The sequence below is a fragment of the Medicago sativa genome, chromosome 2 (genome assembly GCF_051527215.1).
Source record: "Medicago sativa cultivar Bolivia chromosome 2, Bolivia_mono, whole genome shotgun sequence".
NCBI classification, from domain to species: domain Eukaryota; kingdom Viridiplantae; phylum Streptophyta; class Magnoliopsida; order Fabales; family Fabaceae; genus Medicago; species Medicago sativa.
In genome coordinates this window covers 70,168,688-70,189,071 of record NC_140750.1, presented here as the reverse complement: position 1 = coordinate 70,189,071, position 20,384 = coordinate 70,168,688, and the positions used below count along the sequence as shown (strand labels likewise).

At 31.6% G+C, this 20,384-nt stretch overlaps 3 protein-coding genes across 3 annotated transcripts; all 3 read right to left on the bottom strand.

The window, feature by feature from the left end:
- Positions 1-792: 792 nt before the first annotated feature.
- Positions 793-3,191, bottom strand: FD3 (ferredoxin 3). Its single transcript, XM_085746152.1, has 2 exons — positions 3,056-3,191; positions 793-1,495 (listed from the first exon to the last, which is right to left on the bottom strand). Exon 2 carries the CDS (start codon positions 1,486-1,488, stop codon positions 1,021-1,023), a length of 468 nt encoding a protein of 155 aa, XP_085602278.1. The 5' UTR covers positions 1,489-1,495; positions 3,056-3,191; the 3' UTR covers positions 793-1,020.
- A 1,828-nt stretch (positions 3,192-5,019) lies between these two features.
- LOC146950215 (large ribosomal subunit protein uL1z-like) lies at positions 5,020-7,897 on the bottom strand. Its single transcript, XM_085746151.1, has 6 exons — positions 7,843-7,897; positions 7,695-7,735; positions 7,053-7,272; positions 6,377-6,542; positions 5,760-5,965; positions 5,020-5,245 (listed from the first exon to the last, which is right to left on the bottom strand). Exons 2-6 carry the CDS (start codon positions 7,697-7,699, stop codon positions 5,192-5,194), a joined length of 651 nt encoding a protein of 216 aa, XP_085602277.1. The 5' UTR covers positions 7,700-7,735; positions 7,843-7,897; the 3' UTR covers positions 5,020-5,191.
- A 6,183-nt stretch (positions 7,898-14,080) lies between these two features.
- LOC146950214 (uncharacterized) lies at positions 14,081-14,922 on the bottom strand. The gene has a single exon (XM_085746149.1). The coding sequence runs from the start codon at positions 14,836-14,838 to the stop codon at positions 14,401-14,403; it is 438 nt and encodes a 145-aa protein (XP_085602275.1). The 5' UTR covers positions 14,839-14,922; the 3' UTR covers positions 14,081-14,400.
- Between the last annotated feature and the right edge of the window lie 5,462 nt (positions 14,923-20,384).

Genomic DNA, 20,384 nt, shown 5'->3' with positions numbered 1-20,384 from the left:
TTTTTGAAAATTGTTGATAAAATGTTTTTGAGCATTCATTTATGTATTTTGCAATAAAATCACAGGTTTGACTTGAAGCTATCCTATCAAAAAAGTTTAGCTTGCGTTCAAGTGTACTCTCATTCTCAATTATTACTATTTTCAATTGTTTAATTCAAAAAAGTTATCCAACAACTCAAATTTAATTTTTTTCCCTCAAAAAAAAAAAAACTCAAATTTTATTTTTGTTAAACTTTTTGTTTTTAGCTTCAGTTTCATAGTAGTTTTGGAAGCAAAAAGAGTTGAGCCAAACGCTTTGACAAAAAACCAAAAGAATGAAAGCATTAATCTTCAAATTTTCTTGTGTAATAAAATCATGTAAAAATCCTCAGGCATAGAAGAGTTGAGCTTCAAATACAAAAGCTCGTTAGTTTAATATGAATGTGTAAATATACTTTTACGCTTGTCAACTGAACTATCAAGTTACAATCTATAGACTTTTCATGAATTATGTGCTCAAACATTTCAAAAATTACTCAAATATAATTTGTATAAAACCTTAATTACTCCCATATTAATAGTATATCAGCCTTTCCAAAAGTCTAATTGTAGGCTGCTACTAACAACAACTCTTAAATTCAAGGGATGTCAATTCATTTTTCACATTCATGTAGCAGCAATTTCAACTTAAATGATGATTTCCCTCTCCCTTAAATTTCCAGGCTAATCCTCTCAATAGCTGTGCAAGGGTTCTACTGGTTGAAGATTAACCTATATCTCAAAAAGCAGCATCTATAAACAAACAAAAGAGCATACAGAAAATCATCGAAGAGGCTATTTAAACGTTTAAATTCCAAGCAACAGCGCACATTATCTAAATCTTAAATAACAAACTAACAAAGCTTCATGACACAAACAAAAATCCATTATCGTACATAACTTAAAAATCACATATAAGCATAACAAACCAGGTCTGGCTGTAATGTCTAACTAAAACTCGAAATCTCCCCCAACAAGGGCACAGGTTTTTGGGAGAAATTTTCAATAGAGGTCACCTTCTTTGTGCGTATGAATAACACAGTCTGAAGTTGGATAAGCTACACAGGTTAGAACATAACCTTCCTTTAATTGATTGTCATCGAGAAATGAGCCATCTGACTGATCGACAGAACCAGAAACAACCTTCCCAGCACAGGTAGAGCATGCTCCAGCACGGCATGAATACGGAAGTTCAACTCCGGCATTCTCTGCTGCATCTAAGATGTAAGTGTCATCAGTTGCTTCAAATTCATTTTCTTTTCCATCCGGACCAATCAGCTTAATTTTGTAAGCAGCCACTGCAGTAACCCTAGATGAAGCAGATGACTTCAGGCCAAAAGATCGTGAAACATTCTTCGCAGATCCTAGAGTGGAAGGGCACTTGACTGTTGCGGCAGTAGTGAATTGATTTTGGTTAGCAGTTTTAAGCGTGCAATAGCGGTAAACCTTCACAGTTGACAAGGCTGACATGATTACCCTGAAATTGAATTGATATTACAAATGGCATCTTATACAAAACACAGCAGGGGTTATAATATATCACATTCAATGAATAAATAAAAAAAACAACAGTAGAAAGCAAGCTGGATTCAGATTATGTTCTATAAATTTGACATTGCTAGACACAAATAAAGAAGAACAATAACTCGATTGCTACAGCAGGTAGGATAAAGATTAACGTTCAACTAAAGTACAATATGTGTCGTCAATAAGTAAATTTAAAAGTATTAATTATAATAAATTTAAGTATGAACTTGCACTTCCAAAATGTTAAACAGTTTATTTTGTATAAAGTTTAAACAACAAATGCTCTTCATATACACTATCTCATGCAATCCACACACAAAAGGAATAAATGAACAAACTTAATTATGCTTCTGTGTACCCAGTTCTTTTGATCCTACCGAGTCTTAACAGGGTCGACTAACTCACAATCCAACCTCCATTAGGTCCGAATTCGATGTCTAACTAAGAGGGATTCTGGAAAGGAAATCTCAAAAAGCAAACATGCTTGCACACAAGAAGGGTAAACTCTTTCATTTTGAACATGACCCAACCAAAGAACTGAACTATACCTACTGTCTACAATCTACACACACAATCTTGTCTATGTTAAAGATAAAAGGTGCTAACTTCGAATATCCTATTTGAATAAAGAACTTAATTAAGTGTTTATATATTAGAAGAGCTTATCATGCAAGTGCTTACTTATAAGGTATTTATATAACAAAGGATAAGTCAAACTGCTTTCATATAAACTATAAGTTGTTTTCATCGGTTATCTTGTAAAGCTTATGGAAATAAGCTGAAAACAACTTATGAACATTCATAAGTCATCACCATAAACTTTTCGAAGTAGTCTCACAAATATTTATGTCACTGGATAAGCTCAAATAAGTCAAATCAAACATGCATCGAAAAGAACTTCACTGGACCAATATCATTAGATAATTTATTTGATTAGTACTTTTTTTGTACTATAGTTGAAGTGATAAATACCACCATAAACTCACACACACCCACAAAGTGGAAAATGTCGAGTTCATACCCTGACACCACGAAAGATGCCCAGCCTAACAATGTCGGTTTTATGGGTTGTGTTAGGCCTTACAGATGCATTTTATTAGTGTTGGAATAAATAACTTATGAACAGTTTCAAAGTTTTTTCAAATAAATTCCTGAAATTAAACTATGAATGTATGTTTATGATGTCTTAGCTCGGTAAGAGTTTGGTCTTGTAACCTTGGGACGAACGTCAAATTAATGGTCGCATATGACTAATAGTGTCTGTGATACTCTATCATTAATAACAATTCCTCTTATCCAATTTAAAAAAGTTGAATATTAAAATGCTTAATTAAATTCTCTTGAGTATATGAAATTAATTATTAAGTAAGTGTGTAATTGAGCTATTGATCCAAATGAATCCTTAATTCTTAGAGCAGATAGTGACCTGTCTTCACAGTACAACGATGCAAAAAAAAAACTATAGGGAAAATATATAACAACGATATGATATGGTAATGGAAAAACTTACTGTTGGTGAAACGATGAAGAAGGCGTTTTGTATTGTCGGAGAGCGCTGGGAAGTCACGAGAAAAAAGTGCCAAACGAACGATTGAACGAAAGTGATAGATTATCTCCTCCTTTTTGGTTTGGGCTTGGGCTTGGGTTTCACTTTCAAATGATCGCTAATCATTCATTCCCACACCCCCATTTCGTTAATAAACTTCGTTTAAAGGAAATGTAGATGGTGGGTGTTAGGAATAGTCTTTGATGATGGTTTCGCTTGTGGTGATCTTATTTGTGACAAGTTAATCAAGGGGTTCTACAGCAATCTTAGTAATTGTAATATAATTTATACTGAAATGTGGGCTTTTTTCTCCATGGTATTAGATTGTCTTGTGATTTGACTCTTCCTCAAGTTATTTTTTAAACCAATTTTTCACTTTTATAGCCGAGCCTCGGCTATCTTTAAATGGTTTACATCTTATTCTCTTGCCTGGTTGGAATGCTATTGATTCTCATTGCTCCCGAGAAGCTAGTTATTGTACGGATTCGGGGACTCATCAGGGTCATTGTTCCCAAAATTTTCGTTTTATTTTTGGTTTTTAATCCTTTATTAAATGTTCATTTACATATTGGTTATAATGGACTTTCTTCTATTCATCCAGTGTGTTAATAAAGTGTCTTTTTCATCAACAAAAATCATAATTTTTTTTTTTGTTGAAGGGAACAAAAATCATAATTTATTCTCACAAAAAAATGTTATTGGACAAACTGGCTGGCCCTTGGATAGATTTAGATATCATCATTAAAATAGGGAAAATTGTTGTATTGTCATAAGTTGCGCCATACGCATTAGGTAGCTAGTTCCTTTGATTTACTTCCTTCCCTGTCCTATGATTTGGTCCTTTAACATTGTTTCAAGGTCTTCTATACACTTATCTCTTTTCATGATCTTTTCTCCAAATCATTACAAAGCTTGAGTAAACACAAAGAAACTTAATAGAAAGACTGCAATGTTTTATAACATTAACATCATTATTTTTTTTAAATAGTAACTATGTAACTCCCCATTAAAAATAATCTACGCAGCATACTATTGAGGCTTCTATAATGGTCTTTGTTATAACTTATAATCATACCAACACAAAAAGGATGTATGTATTATAAACAAACAAACAAAAAATTGGGTTGTTCAAAGCTAATTTATGGATCGATGAATTTCTGGTTTATGGTTTATTGGATGCACTGTGTTCACTTCCTTTCTCAGTATTTATGAATACCTATTACGTTGGGTGAGAAACAAAGAACAAAACGTAGTTTGAATGGATTATGGTTTTGGAAAGGTGTTACAGCATCAATCCACAACTAATTCTGAAAATGAGAATGACGACTCTTCATTTAATTTCATCTTCTACAAATGCATATATGTGAAATGCAGAGGTATGAAATTCATGGTGATGGTACTACCACCCAAAATAAGTGGCTCAAATCTGGTTTTGAAGTTCCAATGGGTTGGAAACACCCAAGCCTAATGGAACTTCAGACAGTGAAACCAATCAATCCATGTTGAGTTGCCGTGATGAAAAAGGCCAAATTGGAGAGGAAATAGTGAGCTGTCAAGTTAGTTAGGTTAGATAGTGGAGGGGAAATACACGTGAGGGAGTGTAAGAGGAGTGTGGGAGAGGAAGAGGAGGGCATTGGGTATCATTTCTATTAGGACCCTTATGGTTTAGGAAGAGAGAGAATTGTCTCTTCTATGATGAGCTTATGCTCTGGGCTGCAATTTGCAGATTGTACTCCATTTCATCATCAATCAATAATAACATTCATCCATTTATGATACTATTTTATCTCACTCTATCAAGTTGAGTTTGAAGAACCAATATTAATTTGGACATGTTTTAAATGTGAAATACGAGGATTTAAGATTAGGGTGATTTGGACTATCATGGAGGTGACCTAAGAATTCATTTGAACAATATAGGAGATATCTGATGAAACGAGTAGCAGTAAAATCAGCACTGCTGACATAATCTTCAAAAACACAATACCGACAACAAAATCTCATCAAACAAAACTGTAGAAAAGGGAAACCTGCTGTCTCAGCTATTACAGTAACCAAAATAGTAATCTCAATTTCAAAAACACTGAATGTAAAAACCATTTAAAAGACACGGTAAGATTTGCCCATGGAACTTTTGAGATACAAGCACCTAACCTGAAACCAACAAAAGTTTACATTAGATGGATGGCAGGTTCAACCAAATTAAATAAATATTCCAAGGCAGAGAACAGAAGAGCAAAAACAATTCTCAAGACTTGAGCACAACTAAAGAACATAAATTGTGAAAATTGAAACTTGATAACAAGGTACTGCTACATTTTCAACAAAAGGTTATTTGAGGCCAAACTCTTCAATAAAAAATGCAAACTAAAACAGTATTTACTACGGATTTTGCCTATTGCCTGTAATCTAAAGTCAAAGACTATTACTTTAAATAACACAATAAAATGGATGTTATAGCCCTGTTATTGTTCTTCCTCCAAATCCAATGATGCCACACGTCAAACTGTAAATAGACGGTAACAAAGCAATGATTTACTCTAACACAATAAAATGGATGTTATAGCCCTATTATTGCTCATCATCCAAATCCAATGATGCATCACGTCAAAACATAAAATAGACGGTAACAAAGCAATGACTTTAATCCATGGTATGGAATACTTACATTTTGCCAGTTCTTTTTCAACAAGGATACGAGGAAGTTGACACTCAGTTGTACATTTTGGAAGATTTGTTTTTCATCCATACTGACATTGCCAACAGCTACTCCCATGCACAGCACTTTCTTAAGCTGGAACTTGACCATGGCCTTAGTCTCATTTACCTTGGCCTCAAGAGATTCTTGGTGGGAAACAAGAGTTGGGAACTTTCCTGCAGAGGGACAAAAAATATCCAAATCAGCCAACGCAAGGCAATAACTGAAATTCAAAAGGAACATGTTATGGCGGTTCTTTGAAATAAGCTGCTAACTAAACGAAAAAGAAGCGGGGTTGGCGGTTCTTTAAAGTAATGTAACAGTATGTTTGAACACAAGGCACAATTGTTTACTCTTAAGTTGCTAGGCAATCTGACTGATATTCACCCATCAAGAAATTGGTGAGGTGTGGGTGAACACAATGTAAACTTGAATACAGCCAGGCCCTAAAAACATTCTATACATATAGAAACAAGAAAGATGCACAAAACACGTGGGAAAGTATAAAGAAAAAGACAGCAATGCAAAACAGATGATGATGATAATAATAATAAAATCCAAAAAACCCAAAAGAATAAAACACATGCCTGCCTTGTTGAGACCAGGACCCAAAAGCCGAGGAATTTGCTTAATAACAGCTTCCGAAGCTAAAAAGGCATGGTACTTCTTTGCCAATTTCTTCACCAGTTTCTTATTTTTGTTTAGCTTCTTCAAAGCTTCAACATCCATCGATTCCAATCCTATTTTCTCAGCCTACAGTATGCATATTAGAGTGTAAGACATTAACACAAGAAACTTAGCAACAAACAAATATTCAAAATGATCTTCAGCACATAATGCAAAATCACTACCATCAAAACTAAATTAAAGACATCAATTTGTTGATTTGTGGTTACTAAATCAATTTTGTCAGTCGTGGACTCGTGGATAGCAGAAAATAGCAGATTGCTAAAATTCCGCTAAGCAATAGTGCTTTAGTGCCACTAAATAGCCTATCGCGGACCAATAGAGATTTTTCTAAATATTATGTCATGTGACAGAAGGCAAAAATATTATGTCATCGTTTCAGCCTATTTCAGAAAATAAGTCAATACTAGCAACCAACAAAAATCAAATCAAATAGCACAAAATAAATTGTAAGAAACCAAAATGAGGGTAATAATGCACACATTTGAAACTCAAATTCACTTCAATCAAGCATTAACCATTTCAACTACACGTGTATCCAACAAAAACAGTTTGGCTACAACATCAAATCATTACCTCCTCAACATGCTGAGCATCTCCAAGCATGCAAATCTTCATCTTGGGTCGAGGAATGTGAGGCAATTTGACAGAACCACTGAAACGCTTATCCTTTTGTGGGTCGTAGTTCTTAAGACCAATCTGGAGTTCAATAGTCTCAACAAATTTTCGGTTTTTCTCCTTGGAATCAGCCATGATTCCTGTAATAGCTTCTCTCACAGCTTCACTCTGAAGCTTACTGCAAAATCACATCAAAAACATTAAATCTTCGAATACCCCATTGTTTACTTTCAATTAACATTTTCATTAACACATTATAAATCATAAATACATTAAACAAAGCTCAATCAACAACGACAACAAAAACAACAACCAAGCTTTTGCCACTAAATGGATTCGGTTACATGAATCAAATTATGTCATAATGTTCTGTTTTAAACCATATTTCGGCCCAACTAATTAATTTTCAAATCATTCCTAATAGTTTCTCAATCAAGTAAGAAAAACAACAATTATTGAATTATTTTCACTAACACGATCAAAATCTAATAGAACTAAAGTTAAATCATCAATGAAAAACAACAAACTGTATATAACTTTAGGATAAAAAAAAAAAGCTACAAAAATGTGAACATGGACAAATAGAAGAGAAAAAAATACCTCATCTTGAATCAGAGTCTTGCAGGAATTGGATCTTATACCTGTGAAAGAATGAAGAAGAAAAATTAGGGTTTTGTGAGTAGAGAAAGTAACGAAGAAGAAGCCTAATTAGGGTTTCTGGCAGAGAATGAGAGAAGAGGGAGAATACCTTAGAGTGGAGGAAGAAGATGAAGCCGCACGAAAGAAATGAGAGCAGTGCGCATAAGTTAACCCGTTTTGAGAGTTTAGGGTTTTGAGATTTTGTGGGTTGGGCTTCTTACACTAGAACATGGGTTGATGGACCCATTTCAAGAAAATTGCTGTTTACACTCTTGTGAAGGCTAAGAAACACCATAAAATGACGAATTTAACCTCATTTTTCTTCGGCAGTTAATTGCTATCGGTTAAAATTCATCGATAGTTAATTGTCGATGAGGTTATTTTCATATTTTAACAGTGTTTCCCAACATCCTTTGATGTGGGAACAACATTAATCACGTTTCAATCACCAGCCTTATTAAGCCCAATCACCAAAAATTTCGTCATTGATTTTCTCTGTTCTATTCTATGCATAGTGAAAATAATAGGAAAAATTTTGGTGAAAAAAATAATAATAGGAAAATAAAATATGAAGAGTTTACTTCATATATATATTGTGAGTGTTGATATTATTATTTTATATAGTATAATACATATGATCAAATCATATTGCTACATGTTCGCAAGTCTTAGCTCAGCCGGTAAAAATGTTAAAATTGAAAGGTTGAATGTTATGGTCAAGTTTAAACAGTAACTACTCCACTTATGTGTGTAAGTTTCTTGTCATTTTGTTTATCTAAAAAGGCACATTGTTATGCTACTTTATGACTTCCTCTGTTTTTTTTTTTGTGGTGGTCGGGACTCGAACCCCAAACCTTGCATATATTATGCATTGTCCAAACCAACTGAGTTATGCTCACGAGGACAATGACTTCCTCTGTTTCAAAATACATGTCACAATTTTACAATGTGCACTATTCATATAATTTAATTTGACCATATTTTTTAACTAATATATAAAGGAAAATGTTAACTAGTGCCCCTGGGGCACTAGTTAAGAAATTATAAAAGGAAATATTTTATCTGAAATTGTGTATTTCACTTTTTGAAATTTAAAAAAGTGCTGCTTTTAATGTTGATTTTGTTTTTCTTTCCATTTTTAGCTGCTTAACTAGTGCCCCGGGAGCACTAGTTAACATGACAACAACAACAACAACCAAGCCTTATCCCACTATGTGGGGTCGGCTGCATGGATCAAATGACGCCATAGTGTTCTATCAAAAACCATATTTGGATCCAACTCATTGACCTCTAAATCTTTTCTAATGGTTTCCCAAATGGTTTTCTTAGGTCTTCATCTACCTCTTTTAACCTGACTCTCCTCCATTTGATCTACTCTTCTTACAACGACATCTACGGGTCTTTTCTCTACATGTCCAAACCATCTAAGTCTGTTTTCTACCAACTTTTCTACTATAGGTTATAACCCCACTCTCTCTCTAATGGTGTCATTCCTAATCCTATCATGTCTAGTCTTACCACTCATCCAACGCAACATCCTCGTCTCCGCTACACTTACTTTACTCTCGTGTTGGCTCTTAACCACCCAACACTCCGTACCATACAACATTGCTGGTCTAACTGTTGTTCGATAGATTTTTCCTTTCAGCTTCAGTGGTACGTTCTTATCGCACAAAACACCTGAGGCTCTTCTCCATTTCAACCACCCAGCTTGAATACGATGATGTACACCAGCTTCTATTTCTCCGTCATTTTGTACTATGGACCCAAGATATTTAAACCGTGTAACTTGGGGTATGATATGATCTTCAACTTTCACATCCAAGGTAGACCCACTTCCCCTTTTGCTGAAGTTACATTCCATGTACTCTGTCTTACTTCTACTCAGGCGGAAGCCATACGCTTCTAAGGCTTGCCTCCAGGTCTCCAGCCTCCCATTTAACTCCTCCATCGACTCACCAAGCAAGACCACATCATCTGCAAAACGCATACATCTCGGTGCTAACTCTTGGATGTGTTTCGTCAGTACATCCAAAGCTAAAGTAAAAAGATAAGGACTTAGGGTTGACCCTTGGTGCAGTCAGATTGTTATGGGAAAACCTACGGTATCCCCATCTTGCGTCCTCACACTAGTCGAAGCTCCCTCATACATATTCTGGATAACTCTAATATAGGCAATCCTCACCCCTTTCTTCTCCAGGGCTTTCCACAAAATCTCTCCAGGAACTCTATCATACGCCTTCTCCAAATCGATGAAAACTAAGAGTAAGTCTTTTTTATCCGTCCGATATCGCTCCATCACGCGTCGAAGTAAGTAGATCGCTTCCATAGTCGACCTCTCAAGCATAAAACCAAACTGGTTAACATGACCCATATATAAATACGAATGTTAGCATGTAAGATGTTATTTCATTTGTCTTAACGAATATTTTCAAAATATCAAATTTTTATAATTTTTTATTATATATAATTAAAGATATTAATGGTCAAAATTGTTTATTTACATGTGTGTAGTGATTGACTACGACATGTATTTTGGAACAGAGTGAGTATATATTAGTTTTTAAATCATTTCCTAGATAATCAATATGATGAGATATTTTTATAGTGTTCAACGTGGTTCATATTGTTACAGTGAAGTTGTTCCTATTTCAATGTGATATAATTGTCTTTTAATTAATAATTTATATGATTTCCAAGCTATTTTTACTCTTTCTTCCTCTCTCTCATCTCTCATTCTCAAACCCTAGCCGTCACTCCTTTCTTCTTCTTCTTCTTGTCAGAGGGGTGATAGAGGGTCAATTTTGACCCAAAAATCACCCATCCGAGTTGTTTTTCCTTCTATCCTAATCGAATAAGTGATTTCACATATTTTTGTTTTCTTTCGTTTGTTTTTGTGATTTCATCGTTTTTGAACGGCTCTGTTTGTTTTGATTTCCCGTCTTTGTGCGGTGTGTTTTTGTTTTCACGTCTTAGTGCGGTGTTTATTTGATTCAGGTTGAAAGATTAGCTTTGAGCAAGTGCAGATCCGATCAATGACAATGACTTTGGTGTCGTCAACGTTGTAGATCTGGAGACATAACTATTCCGGAGACTTGATTATAGTCATGTTAGTCTTATTTGTAGGCATAGGCACTTTGTCGTTTTATGCTATTAACATGGATGTTGTGAGTTTGTTCACATATTTATCCTTTTTGTTTTTAGCAAATTTGTATTTGTATTGTATCGATGTACTCTATCAATTTGAATGAATGAATATCGTTTATTTTTGTTAAAAAAAATTATATGATTTCCAAGATAATCAATATGATGAGATATTTTTTATAGTGTTCAACGTGGTTCATATTGTTACAGTGAAGTTGTTCCTATTTCAATGTGATATAATTGTCTTTTAATTAATAATATATATGATATTATAAAAAAGATGAAATAGTTTAAATAAAGGGTAAAAACAAAAGAAAAAGGACATCTAAAACCATGATTTTTATTGCACTTATGCGTATAAATTATGATCAATACTTTTCGTGAAAATTTGATTTTGATTAAAATTATATAAGTAAAAATATTTGTCATTTTCAAATCGTAACAAATTATACTTATATTTTTCGATGACACCAACAATTTAACAAATGAGGCAATAGTCATTTAATGTGGTTGTTTTAAAACCGTAGTCATCGGTCTGATCTTCTATCTTATCGTCAACCCTTTGATAGTAAATAGTGTAAGTCATTTTGGTCCTTAATGTGTAATGAGTTGCCACAACAGTCGTTCAATGTATCAAAATTTTCAAAACAGTTTTTGATTGTGCATTATGTTAGTCAAAATAGTCTCTTACATTAAAATGTTTCGTTAATATTGTCATATTAGTCCCTCAATATACTTACTTATTATCATATCAATTCCTGCAAGTACCTACTTACTGTCATATCAATCTCTATATGAAAATGAGTTAATGTTATCATTTAGGCATTATTTTAACTAACAAAGTGCACAATCTAAAACTATTTTAGATTTGATACATTAGAAGACTATTGTGGCTACTCTTTATATATTTAAGGACCAAAATGATAAAATGTTCTCATGCAAAGCTTACTTTTCCTCTATGTTTTCAATCCTTTGTATTCCGTTGTAATTCATCGCCCCTCTCTAAACCAAAATGGGTTGTTTATACAAAAATATGTTGACTTTTCTTTAGTAGTGATACTAATTGAGAACCTATCTAATTTATGTTTTAGAACAAAAGATTAGTAACTCTAGATGCATCATAATCATATAGCCTCATAAAATAACGGATTAAACTCTTCAGCCACAATAAAAAACAGAAAAGATGATAAAGGATAACCATGTCTTAACCCTCGACTCATAATAAAGTCGTTTATGGGACTATCATTAATAAGAATTGAGATTGTTGTTGTCTCAAGACATTCTAACATCCAATAGCTCCATAGTAACTACACAATTGATATTTTTTACAAGTTAGTGTAGTTTTAAGTTTGATTAATATATTGCGCAAAAAACAACTTTAATTAATCTACTAATGTAGATTTAGCTACCCATGATAAGTTTATCTCTGAAAATTATTAGTAGAAATATGAAAGACAAAAAATTGTCATTTGAAATATAAATTTATTTTCTTGTGTTTGCCACTTTCATTCTTTATAGTAGCTACACAAAGAGCTTTGTCAACGACTAAAATTATCAAGATATGATTCGTAAAATTATATCTATTTAATTCCTTCAATATATTTAGTCCATCGTAAAAATTCGGCTAACTTCACCACTGGTCATAAGTTTTCTCAAAATCGATTTTGAACATGTTTAAGCCCCACTTATTTTTCTTAGCTTCATCCGCAACCTCTCTTTGCAACTAAAACACCAAGAATTTGTATATCGTTCATAAAAGCCGATTAAGAATTATACACCACCTTCACAGTAACACATCTTAAACAAGGGAACCTTATACCCACACCCAATAACACATTTTAATATAATCCACCAAATGTGGAGAGTTTGTCTTCTTAGAAATTAGAGCAGTAAAAGTATTATTCAAGACACACGCCAATTGCGATAGTTATGAAAATCGGGAAATAATTTTAAAAAAACTTCTTTATTGTCTTTCCAAAATTACCTTAAGAATGCAAAATTAATCTCATCCGGACTTTTGAAATCATCACGGTCCTACACAGCTTGTTTGACATCCTAAACAATTTTTTTTAATGTGAGAAATATTAAAAATATTACTTTTACTCCTCTTAGGAAAACCCGTCTTCTTAGAAATTAGAGGAGTAAAAGTATTATTCAAGACAAGTAGCAACTGTTCAAAGTTATAAAAATCAGAAAAGAACTTAAAAAAATCTTCTTTAATGTCTTCCCAAAATTCTTTTAAAATCACAAAATTAATCTCATCCGGACTCGAACTTTTGAAGCTATCATGGTTCCAAATAACTTTGTTTGACTTCTTCCAAAAAAAATTGTTGAGTTAAAGAAACTCCATCTGACTCTTAAACACTCTTGATAGACGTTAGACACATAATCAGCCTACAAATGTTTTTTCTTCTCAAAATGATTTTAAAAGTGGTTGAAAACCTCACCTTTAATTTCATTCACCCCTTCCATCCTTTCTCCGTTCACCTTGTATTTAGTTAAAATGATTCTTCATTTTTTTTTCTTCAAAAAAAGAAAAAAGAAATAGAATAGACTAAAACAATAATAAGTACTTATTTTGAAATTCCTGAAATCACTTTTTTTTTTAATTTATTTATTGTGCATATTTTAACTAAATACATTATGTAAAAGTTGATTAAATTTTTTATTTAACATCTTAGATGCTATTTTAATAAATATGTAAGTTTCTATAGAAAAAAAAAAGTTATAAAACATATCAAAATTGATTTTAAGAGCAAAACATATGTTATTAGTTTAAGGAGAATAACAAGATTGAACCAAACATATGATAATAAGACCACCGGACAGCTCCCAAATAAAGATTGATTTTTGTATATAAGTATCTAAAAACATTTAATTAAATTATATTAAAACTAGGAAACAATGCAGTTTTTTTTTTATAAGCAATGTTAGGTTTCAGGTTCGACAGCTCTCTGGGTGTTCCTAATTACTTCCAACGCTAGCTACTTGGACTATAGGAAATATTGTACTTATTAGGATTTCTTTTTGAGAGGATATTAGGATTATTTAATTATTCATATACTATATTTAAATTAACTTATATATGCAAGATTCACGGTTCAAATCCAGGACGCCATACCAAAAAAAAAATAACTTATATCCAGGACGCCATACCAAAAAAAAAAAACTTATATAATTAGCTTGAATGACCTCAACCGTAATTGACCAAACCAATTGAAGGGAGATCAGATCCAAGCAAGGTAAGTTAAAATACAAAGCTACATACAATTTATGATAATACAAAAATGGCGTCCTCACACACACACACCATGCATATGTACTTTACACTAAAAGGTTCCATGGTGTACCTATTTTTTGGGTTTTAAGTTTGAAGAAAAGCAGATCTGACAAAGATTAATCCATAAACTCTCTCAAACAAATAGTAACTCTGAATTCATGATAGACCCATTAATTATTGCTAGTATATATAGGGGTTCATGACAAAACTTAAAAGAAAAAATAATCAAAATAAATTAAGAAACTAGGTATGGATCCCTAATCTTTGTGACCTTGATTTACGTACATCAGCAATAAGGGCATCACGAGCATTAACAATCAATGCATGAGGAGCAAATATCAATGCATCAAACGTAGTATAGTCAACCCATTCTTTCAGCTTTTGTTCCTTCTCCCAGTTTTCAGGTACCTTAACCTTTCCCTTCATCTCTTCCCTATGCCTCTTCAACCTCTCACGCCCTGTAATTTCCTCTACCCTAGCAGTACCATTCTCTTTACTCTCTTCCTCTTTGGCCTTTTCATCATCATCATCAATCTCATCATAGCTTTTCTTATTTGGAGAGTTGCACTCGAGCTTGTAATCATTTTGTTGAAGGGATAATAATGAAGTTGGAATATGGCAAGTAGGGTTTCTTCTCTTCCATGTTGAGATGTTATGAGTCAATCTATTTTCCTGATCCATTGAGAAAAAAGGGTGCTTGTTGTTGTTGCTTAATGTGGTTATGGAGATGCTAATTAATAATAAGCTTGTTTGTGCAAGAAGAAGTTAGTTAGAACTTTAATTTATGAGAGTGAATATTGAGTGGGTGCTTTAGAGTACACGTCATGAAAATAATGTTGTATGGCATGTAATGTTTCTACGTTTATCGAATGGTCTTCAAGAAATAGATTGTGTCATTGTGTGGTTTAGTTGTTATGTACGTAAGCGAAAAAAAGAAGAAGTGAGATTTTATGTGTAGGTGGAGAATGGTTTGTAACCTTAGGGTTTTGTGAGGCGGACGTGCATTGTGGAAATGTATGAAGTTGTGGGCGTTTGATTAGTTCTAGTTGTCTTTGGTTTTCATTGGCATTGATTTGATGAGAAGAGACGTGGACATAGTAAGGGTACCCCCAACTAACAAGATATTCTCATCTTTTGTCCTCGGGTCAGTCCAACAAAACACACTACTGAACAAATTAAATTAGGACAAAAGATTAGTTAAAAAAATATAAAATGTACCCCTACTTCCCTAAAATAAAATGTACCCCTACTTTTCCATCACTAAACTAATCTATTTCACCATCCTTCTAATTTTTTTTTTTTTATCTATTTCACCATGTTTATCGAGTTAGACCTATATAAGATTATTGTTCGTATCAACGGCACATATATAAAGTAAGGTTTTTTATGTCACATGTCGCTTTCACCTTTATTCTCAATATTTTTATTATTTTTTCTAATTTTTAAAACTAATATTTTATTTGGCATAAATATCTCAACTAATTTCATATGTTACTTTTTTTGTGTGGTGGCCGAGCTTCGAACCTCGGACCTTGCATATACTAATATTTTATTTGGCATAAATATCTCAACTAATTTCATATGTTACTTTTTTTGTGTGGTGGCCGGGCTTCGAACCTCGGACCTTGCATATTTTATGCATTGTCCATACCAACTGAGCTAAGCTCATGAGGACAATTTCATGTTACTTTGATCTTTTTTTTTTTGAAGGAATGTTACTTTGATCTTATCAACTAGATATTTTATTTAAGTTTTTAATTTTTTTAAAATATTTTTGTAACATAAATATCGCAACAAACTACTTAATATATTTGAAAATTTTCTAATCATCAATATTATCAATCAACAGTCTATCTTTTATTTTCTACTTATGAAAGTTAATGACCACCAAAAACACAGTTTAATCTTATCTTAATCATTTAACACGTATTTTTACATTTTTATGTCTTTTGTAAGAAAAAATTGAAGTGTTTTTGTATAATTGTCAAAAGATTGAACAAAAATTGAAGTGTTTTTGTATAACTGTCACAAGATCGAAATATTTTTATAACACAAAATTCATTTTATATAATTATATTAAACAAACTAATTTTTTTAAAATAATTTTATTATGATAAACAACCACAAAATAGGTTCTGATTTTTTTTTTATAAAATGTTTTAAAAAAATCTCTAGATTATTGAATGTCAAGATAATTTATTATTCTAATCCGTAAGAAACAGACTCTATGGGGTCGTTTTTATAACTTAAAAAATATCACTATAAAGAGCATTGTATTTGTTTGTTATAGTTTTTAAAAAAAAATCAAGATCTAAAAAAAAATAATCTAAAAACAGTTTCATATGAAAACATACTAAGAGTGGCGAAAGAGGAAGGTAATGTTGTAACAAAAAATCTATTTTATATAGTTGTACCAAACAAAATAAATTGTTTTTTTTTCTTCAAAGAAGTGATTGTTATTACGAGATTTTATCACTTATAATCTTTTTCCATGGAAACTAACCAATTATATTATTCTCTCGCTTTTTTATGTTTCATTCATGTTGTAGTATATTTTACTTTTTTTTTCCATCTCATTATTCTTTATTTATGTATGGGTATTTTTTTTTTCTATCGAGAATAAATAGTGAAAGGTACTCATTTATATTTTAGTACGTTTTGATTTTATTTTGCTATGCTTTATAGCATGTAAGAAACAAAGAGATGATTTTGAACATTTCATTTGTCAAGCAACCAAAAAGCTAAATTTATCGATGTTTCTTTCATTTGTTCTTCTTAGATATTTATTTTCTTATATATTAACAAAAATTTGTTGCAACTATTTTGATTGTCAGATAAGCATTCATCAATTTTGAATCAATTATTGTAAAGTTTGTATTACTCTTTGGACTCGAACGATACTTTTTTTTTCCCTCTTTATACTTTGAGATTATTTATTTTTAATGGAAGTGTTACTTTATTATTATTATTTTATTGTTGTTATTGTCGTTGTTAATATATTATTAATGGAAGTGTTACTTGATTATTATTATTTTTATGTCGTTCTCACATTCATATGAATATCAGGTAGACAAGTATTAGTGGATCTTAAAGTATTTATAAACATTGCAAATATCAATGTGTAAAATGATTTTTTTATACAAAAAAAAATGCATTATTACAAAATAATTGAAATTGTGTAGAATTTATTTCTTAAATTTTATTATTAACAATTGTGGCAAAATAAACATTTTACAAGTGGTCCATGTGAAATTTGGACAATGTCTCTTGAAGTTACAAAGTCAAGTTCTTACCACTGAGCTGACATCTCTTAGATTTATTCCTTCCATTTTGATAAGACAAAAATATTATACCACACACTTTCACTTTGACAACAAATTACTAATCAAACCAAAATCATTAATTAGGAAATCCAGTTATATTTTATTTCATGAAAAGAAGATTTTTATTTAAGTAATATGACAATTTTATAATTTTACTAACGGGTACGGATATATGCGAGTCCAAATACTTAAAAATGTTTATTTTATTTTATATGTGCCGATAATTTTACTAAATCCCATTAATTTCATCGCATGTGCATCTATTAATCAATGAGTATTTAAAATATAGTTTATTTTATTATATTCGAGCGTATCTATTAAAATATTCGTCTCATACCAGTCCATGATAAATTTCATTTGTTGATACCATACATACAAAATTTTGATCATACTTAATTATATATCTAACATAGGTAACGCCGGATAAATACTAGTTATAATATTTAAATAACATATTTCTATACTTTTAACTGATAAAAGATTACAAAATATAAACGGTTATATATCTAAATTAATAAAAGAAAACGATGATTCAAATCAAAACCTACAATTCATTAAGTTAACTATTAATATCTGTATACAATATAAAATAAAAAAGGTCAGTAGTCAAAGTCAAAATAAATCAAGAGTATATTATTTACAACAAATTTATTAATAACTAAATCTCTATACATGACAAAGAGAGACCAACAATTACATATACCACAAAGCAAAAAAAACGTCATATATAGACGGAACACATAAAATAAAATTTGAGAGACCATCATTTATCGAAAATAAAAGCAATTATTTAGAAGAAATTATCTATGTTTATTTTTAATTTGAGTGAGAGATCCATCGTGGTACTATCTATGTTTATTTTTTAATTTGAGTGAGAGATCCATCGTGGTACTTCCTCCGTTACAAAAATAAAAGAATATAATTTAGATCATTGTAAATTCTCATTTGCATTTACTTGCTGGAGCATGCCATGAAGTAGAAAAGGATTCCTCAATGGAATTTTGAAACCTGCACAACAGGGCATAGCCTAACTATAGCCTAGCAATGATTTATTAGGATTTGGTCGTAGCTTGAGTAGGCGTCTAAGGTCCCATCCACATACAATACATGACTATGTTTGGTAATGAACAAGGTTCTTTAGGACATGCCTTGTTCAGATTGGTGTAGTCTACAGGACATGCCTTGTTCAGATTGGTGTAGTCTGCACATATTCACCACTTTCCATTGCCCTTCTTCGATTTTTTTTTGCTGACCCAGTTTCCCAAATTAATTCTACAACTGACCCCCTATGACATATTAATGACATAAATGACCCACTTTCAATTTTTTAATTTTTTTTTGTTCTATAGTGGTCATTCCTGCCAGATGAAACGGCAGAGGTAACGGCAGATTTTGACATGTGTCCGTTCACAGCCATTTTTTTGTTTGTCCTGTAGTGCATTCAGAAAATTGAGAAAAAATTTAAATTCTGCTCCAACAGATTGGTGTAGTCTACATGACATGCCTTGTTCAGATTGGTGTAGTCTGCACATATTCACCACTTTCCATTGCCCTTCTTCGATTTTATTTTTTTGCTGACCCAGTTTCCCAAATTAATTCCACAACTGACCCCCTATGACATATTAATGACATAAATGACCCACTTTCAATTTTTTATTTTTTTTTGTCCTGTAGTGGTCATTCCCGCCAGATGAAACGACAGAGGTAACGGCAGATTTTGACACGTGTCCGTTCACAGCCATTTTTTTGTTTGTCCTGTAGTGCATTCAGAAAATTGAGAAAAAATTTAAATTCTGCTCCAAGCAGGAGTCGAACCGCGCGCGTATAGGTACACAACAGCCAGTGGACAATTGTTGATATATGTCGCGTACAATAGTATATGTATCAGCTTTAAAAACAGTTTCATAAAACATATATAGAACATTTGATTTTTTTTTTAATGTATGTCTTATAAAAAATATATAGAACATTTGATAATTTTAATTAGATAATTTTTTTTTAATGTATGTCTTATAAAAAATATATAGAACATTTGATAATTTTAATTAGATTCTAGATGAAGCCGTATTAGCCGTATTAGATAAGGCTTATACTGTATATTACTAATAATCACTAATACAATCAGTTTCACACTCAATTAGGTTTTTTTTTTCTCAATAGGAGTGTAACATAAACCATCCAATTTTTTTTATTTTTTTAATATAAGCCTTTTATAAAAAAAAAAAAAATTAGGCTTAATTGCAGATTTGGTCCTTCTATTTGTACTATTTTGCAGTTTTGGTCCCTCTATTTTAAAATTCGACAGTTTTGGTCCTTCCATGAATATGAAAATAAAATTTAGAATTTGTTCATATTTATTGAATAATTTTTGAAAATAAAATTTAGATCTGGTTTATATTCGTCAGATGTTATAATTTTAATTGGATTCTAGATTTTATTTTGAAAAATTTGTCCGACGAATATGAGTAAAATCTAGATTCTATTTTGAAAAATTATTTCGTAGGAAAATTTTTTCACCAATAAATTATATATATTATCCGACGAAATAATATATATACATATATATATATATATATATATATATTATTCACCAAATATATTATCGTCGGAAAAAAATTATCCAAGAGCAAAAAAAATATATAATTTATTGGTGAAAAATCTCCAATTAAAATTATCCGACTAATACGGCTTCATCTAGAATCCAATTAAAATTATCAAATGTTCTATATATTTTTTATAAGACATACATTAAATAAAAAAAATAAAAAATCAAATGTTCTATATATGTTTTATGAAACTGTTTTTAAGGTTGATACATATACTATTGGACGCAACACATATCAACAATTGTCCACTGGCTTAGTGGAAAAGCTGTCTGCTGTCTGTTGTGTACTTATACGCGCG

What these genes read in the sequence shown, in the direction of transcription:
- FD3 (XM_085746152.1), bottom strand. Translation starts at nt 1,488, where the DNA reads ATGTCAGCCTTGTCAACTGTGAAGGTTTACCGCTATTGCACGCTTAAA.
- LOC146950215 (XM_085746151.1), bottom strand. An exon ending in ATGCTCAGCATGTTGAGGAG is followed by an intron (nt 6,543 to 7,052) that starts GTAATGATTTGA and finishes TGCATACTGTAG; the next exon opens with GCTGAGAAAATAGGATTGGA. An exon ending in TCCTGGTCTCAACAAGGCAG is followed by an intron (nt 5,966 to 6,376) that starts GCATGTGTTTTA and finishes GTCCCTCTGCAG; the next exon opens with GAAAGTTCCCAACTCTTGTT.
- LOC146950214 (XM_085746149.1), bottom strand. Translation starts at nt 14,838, where the DNA reads ATGGATCAGGAAAATAGATTGACTCATAACATCTCAACATGGAAGAGA.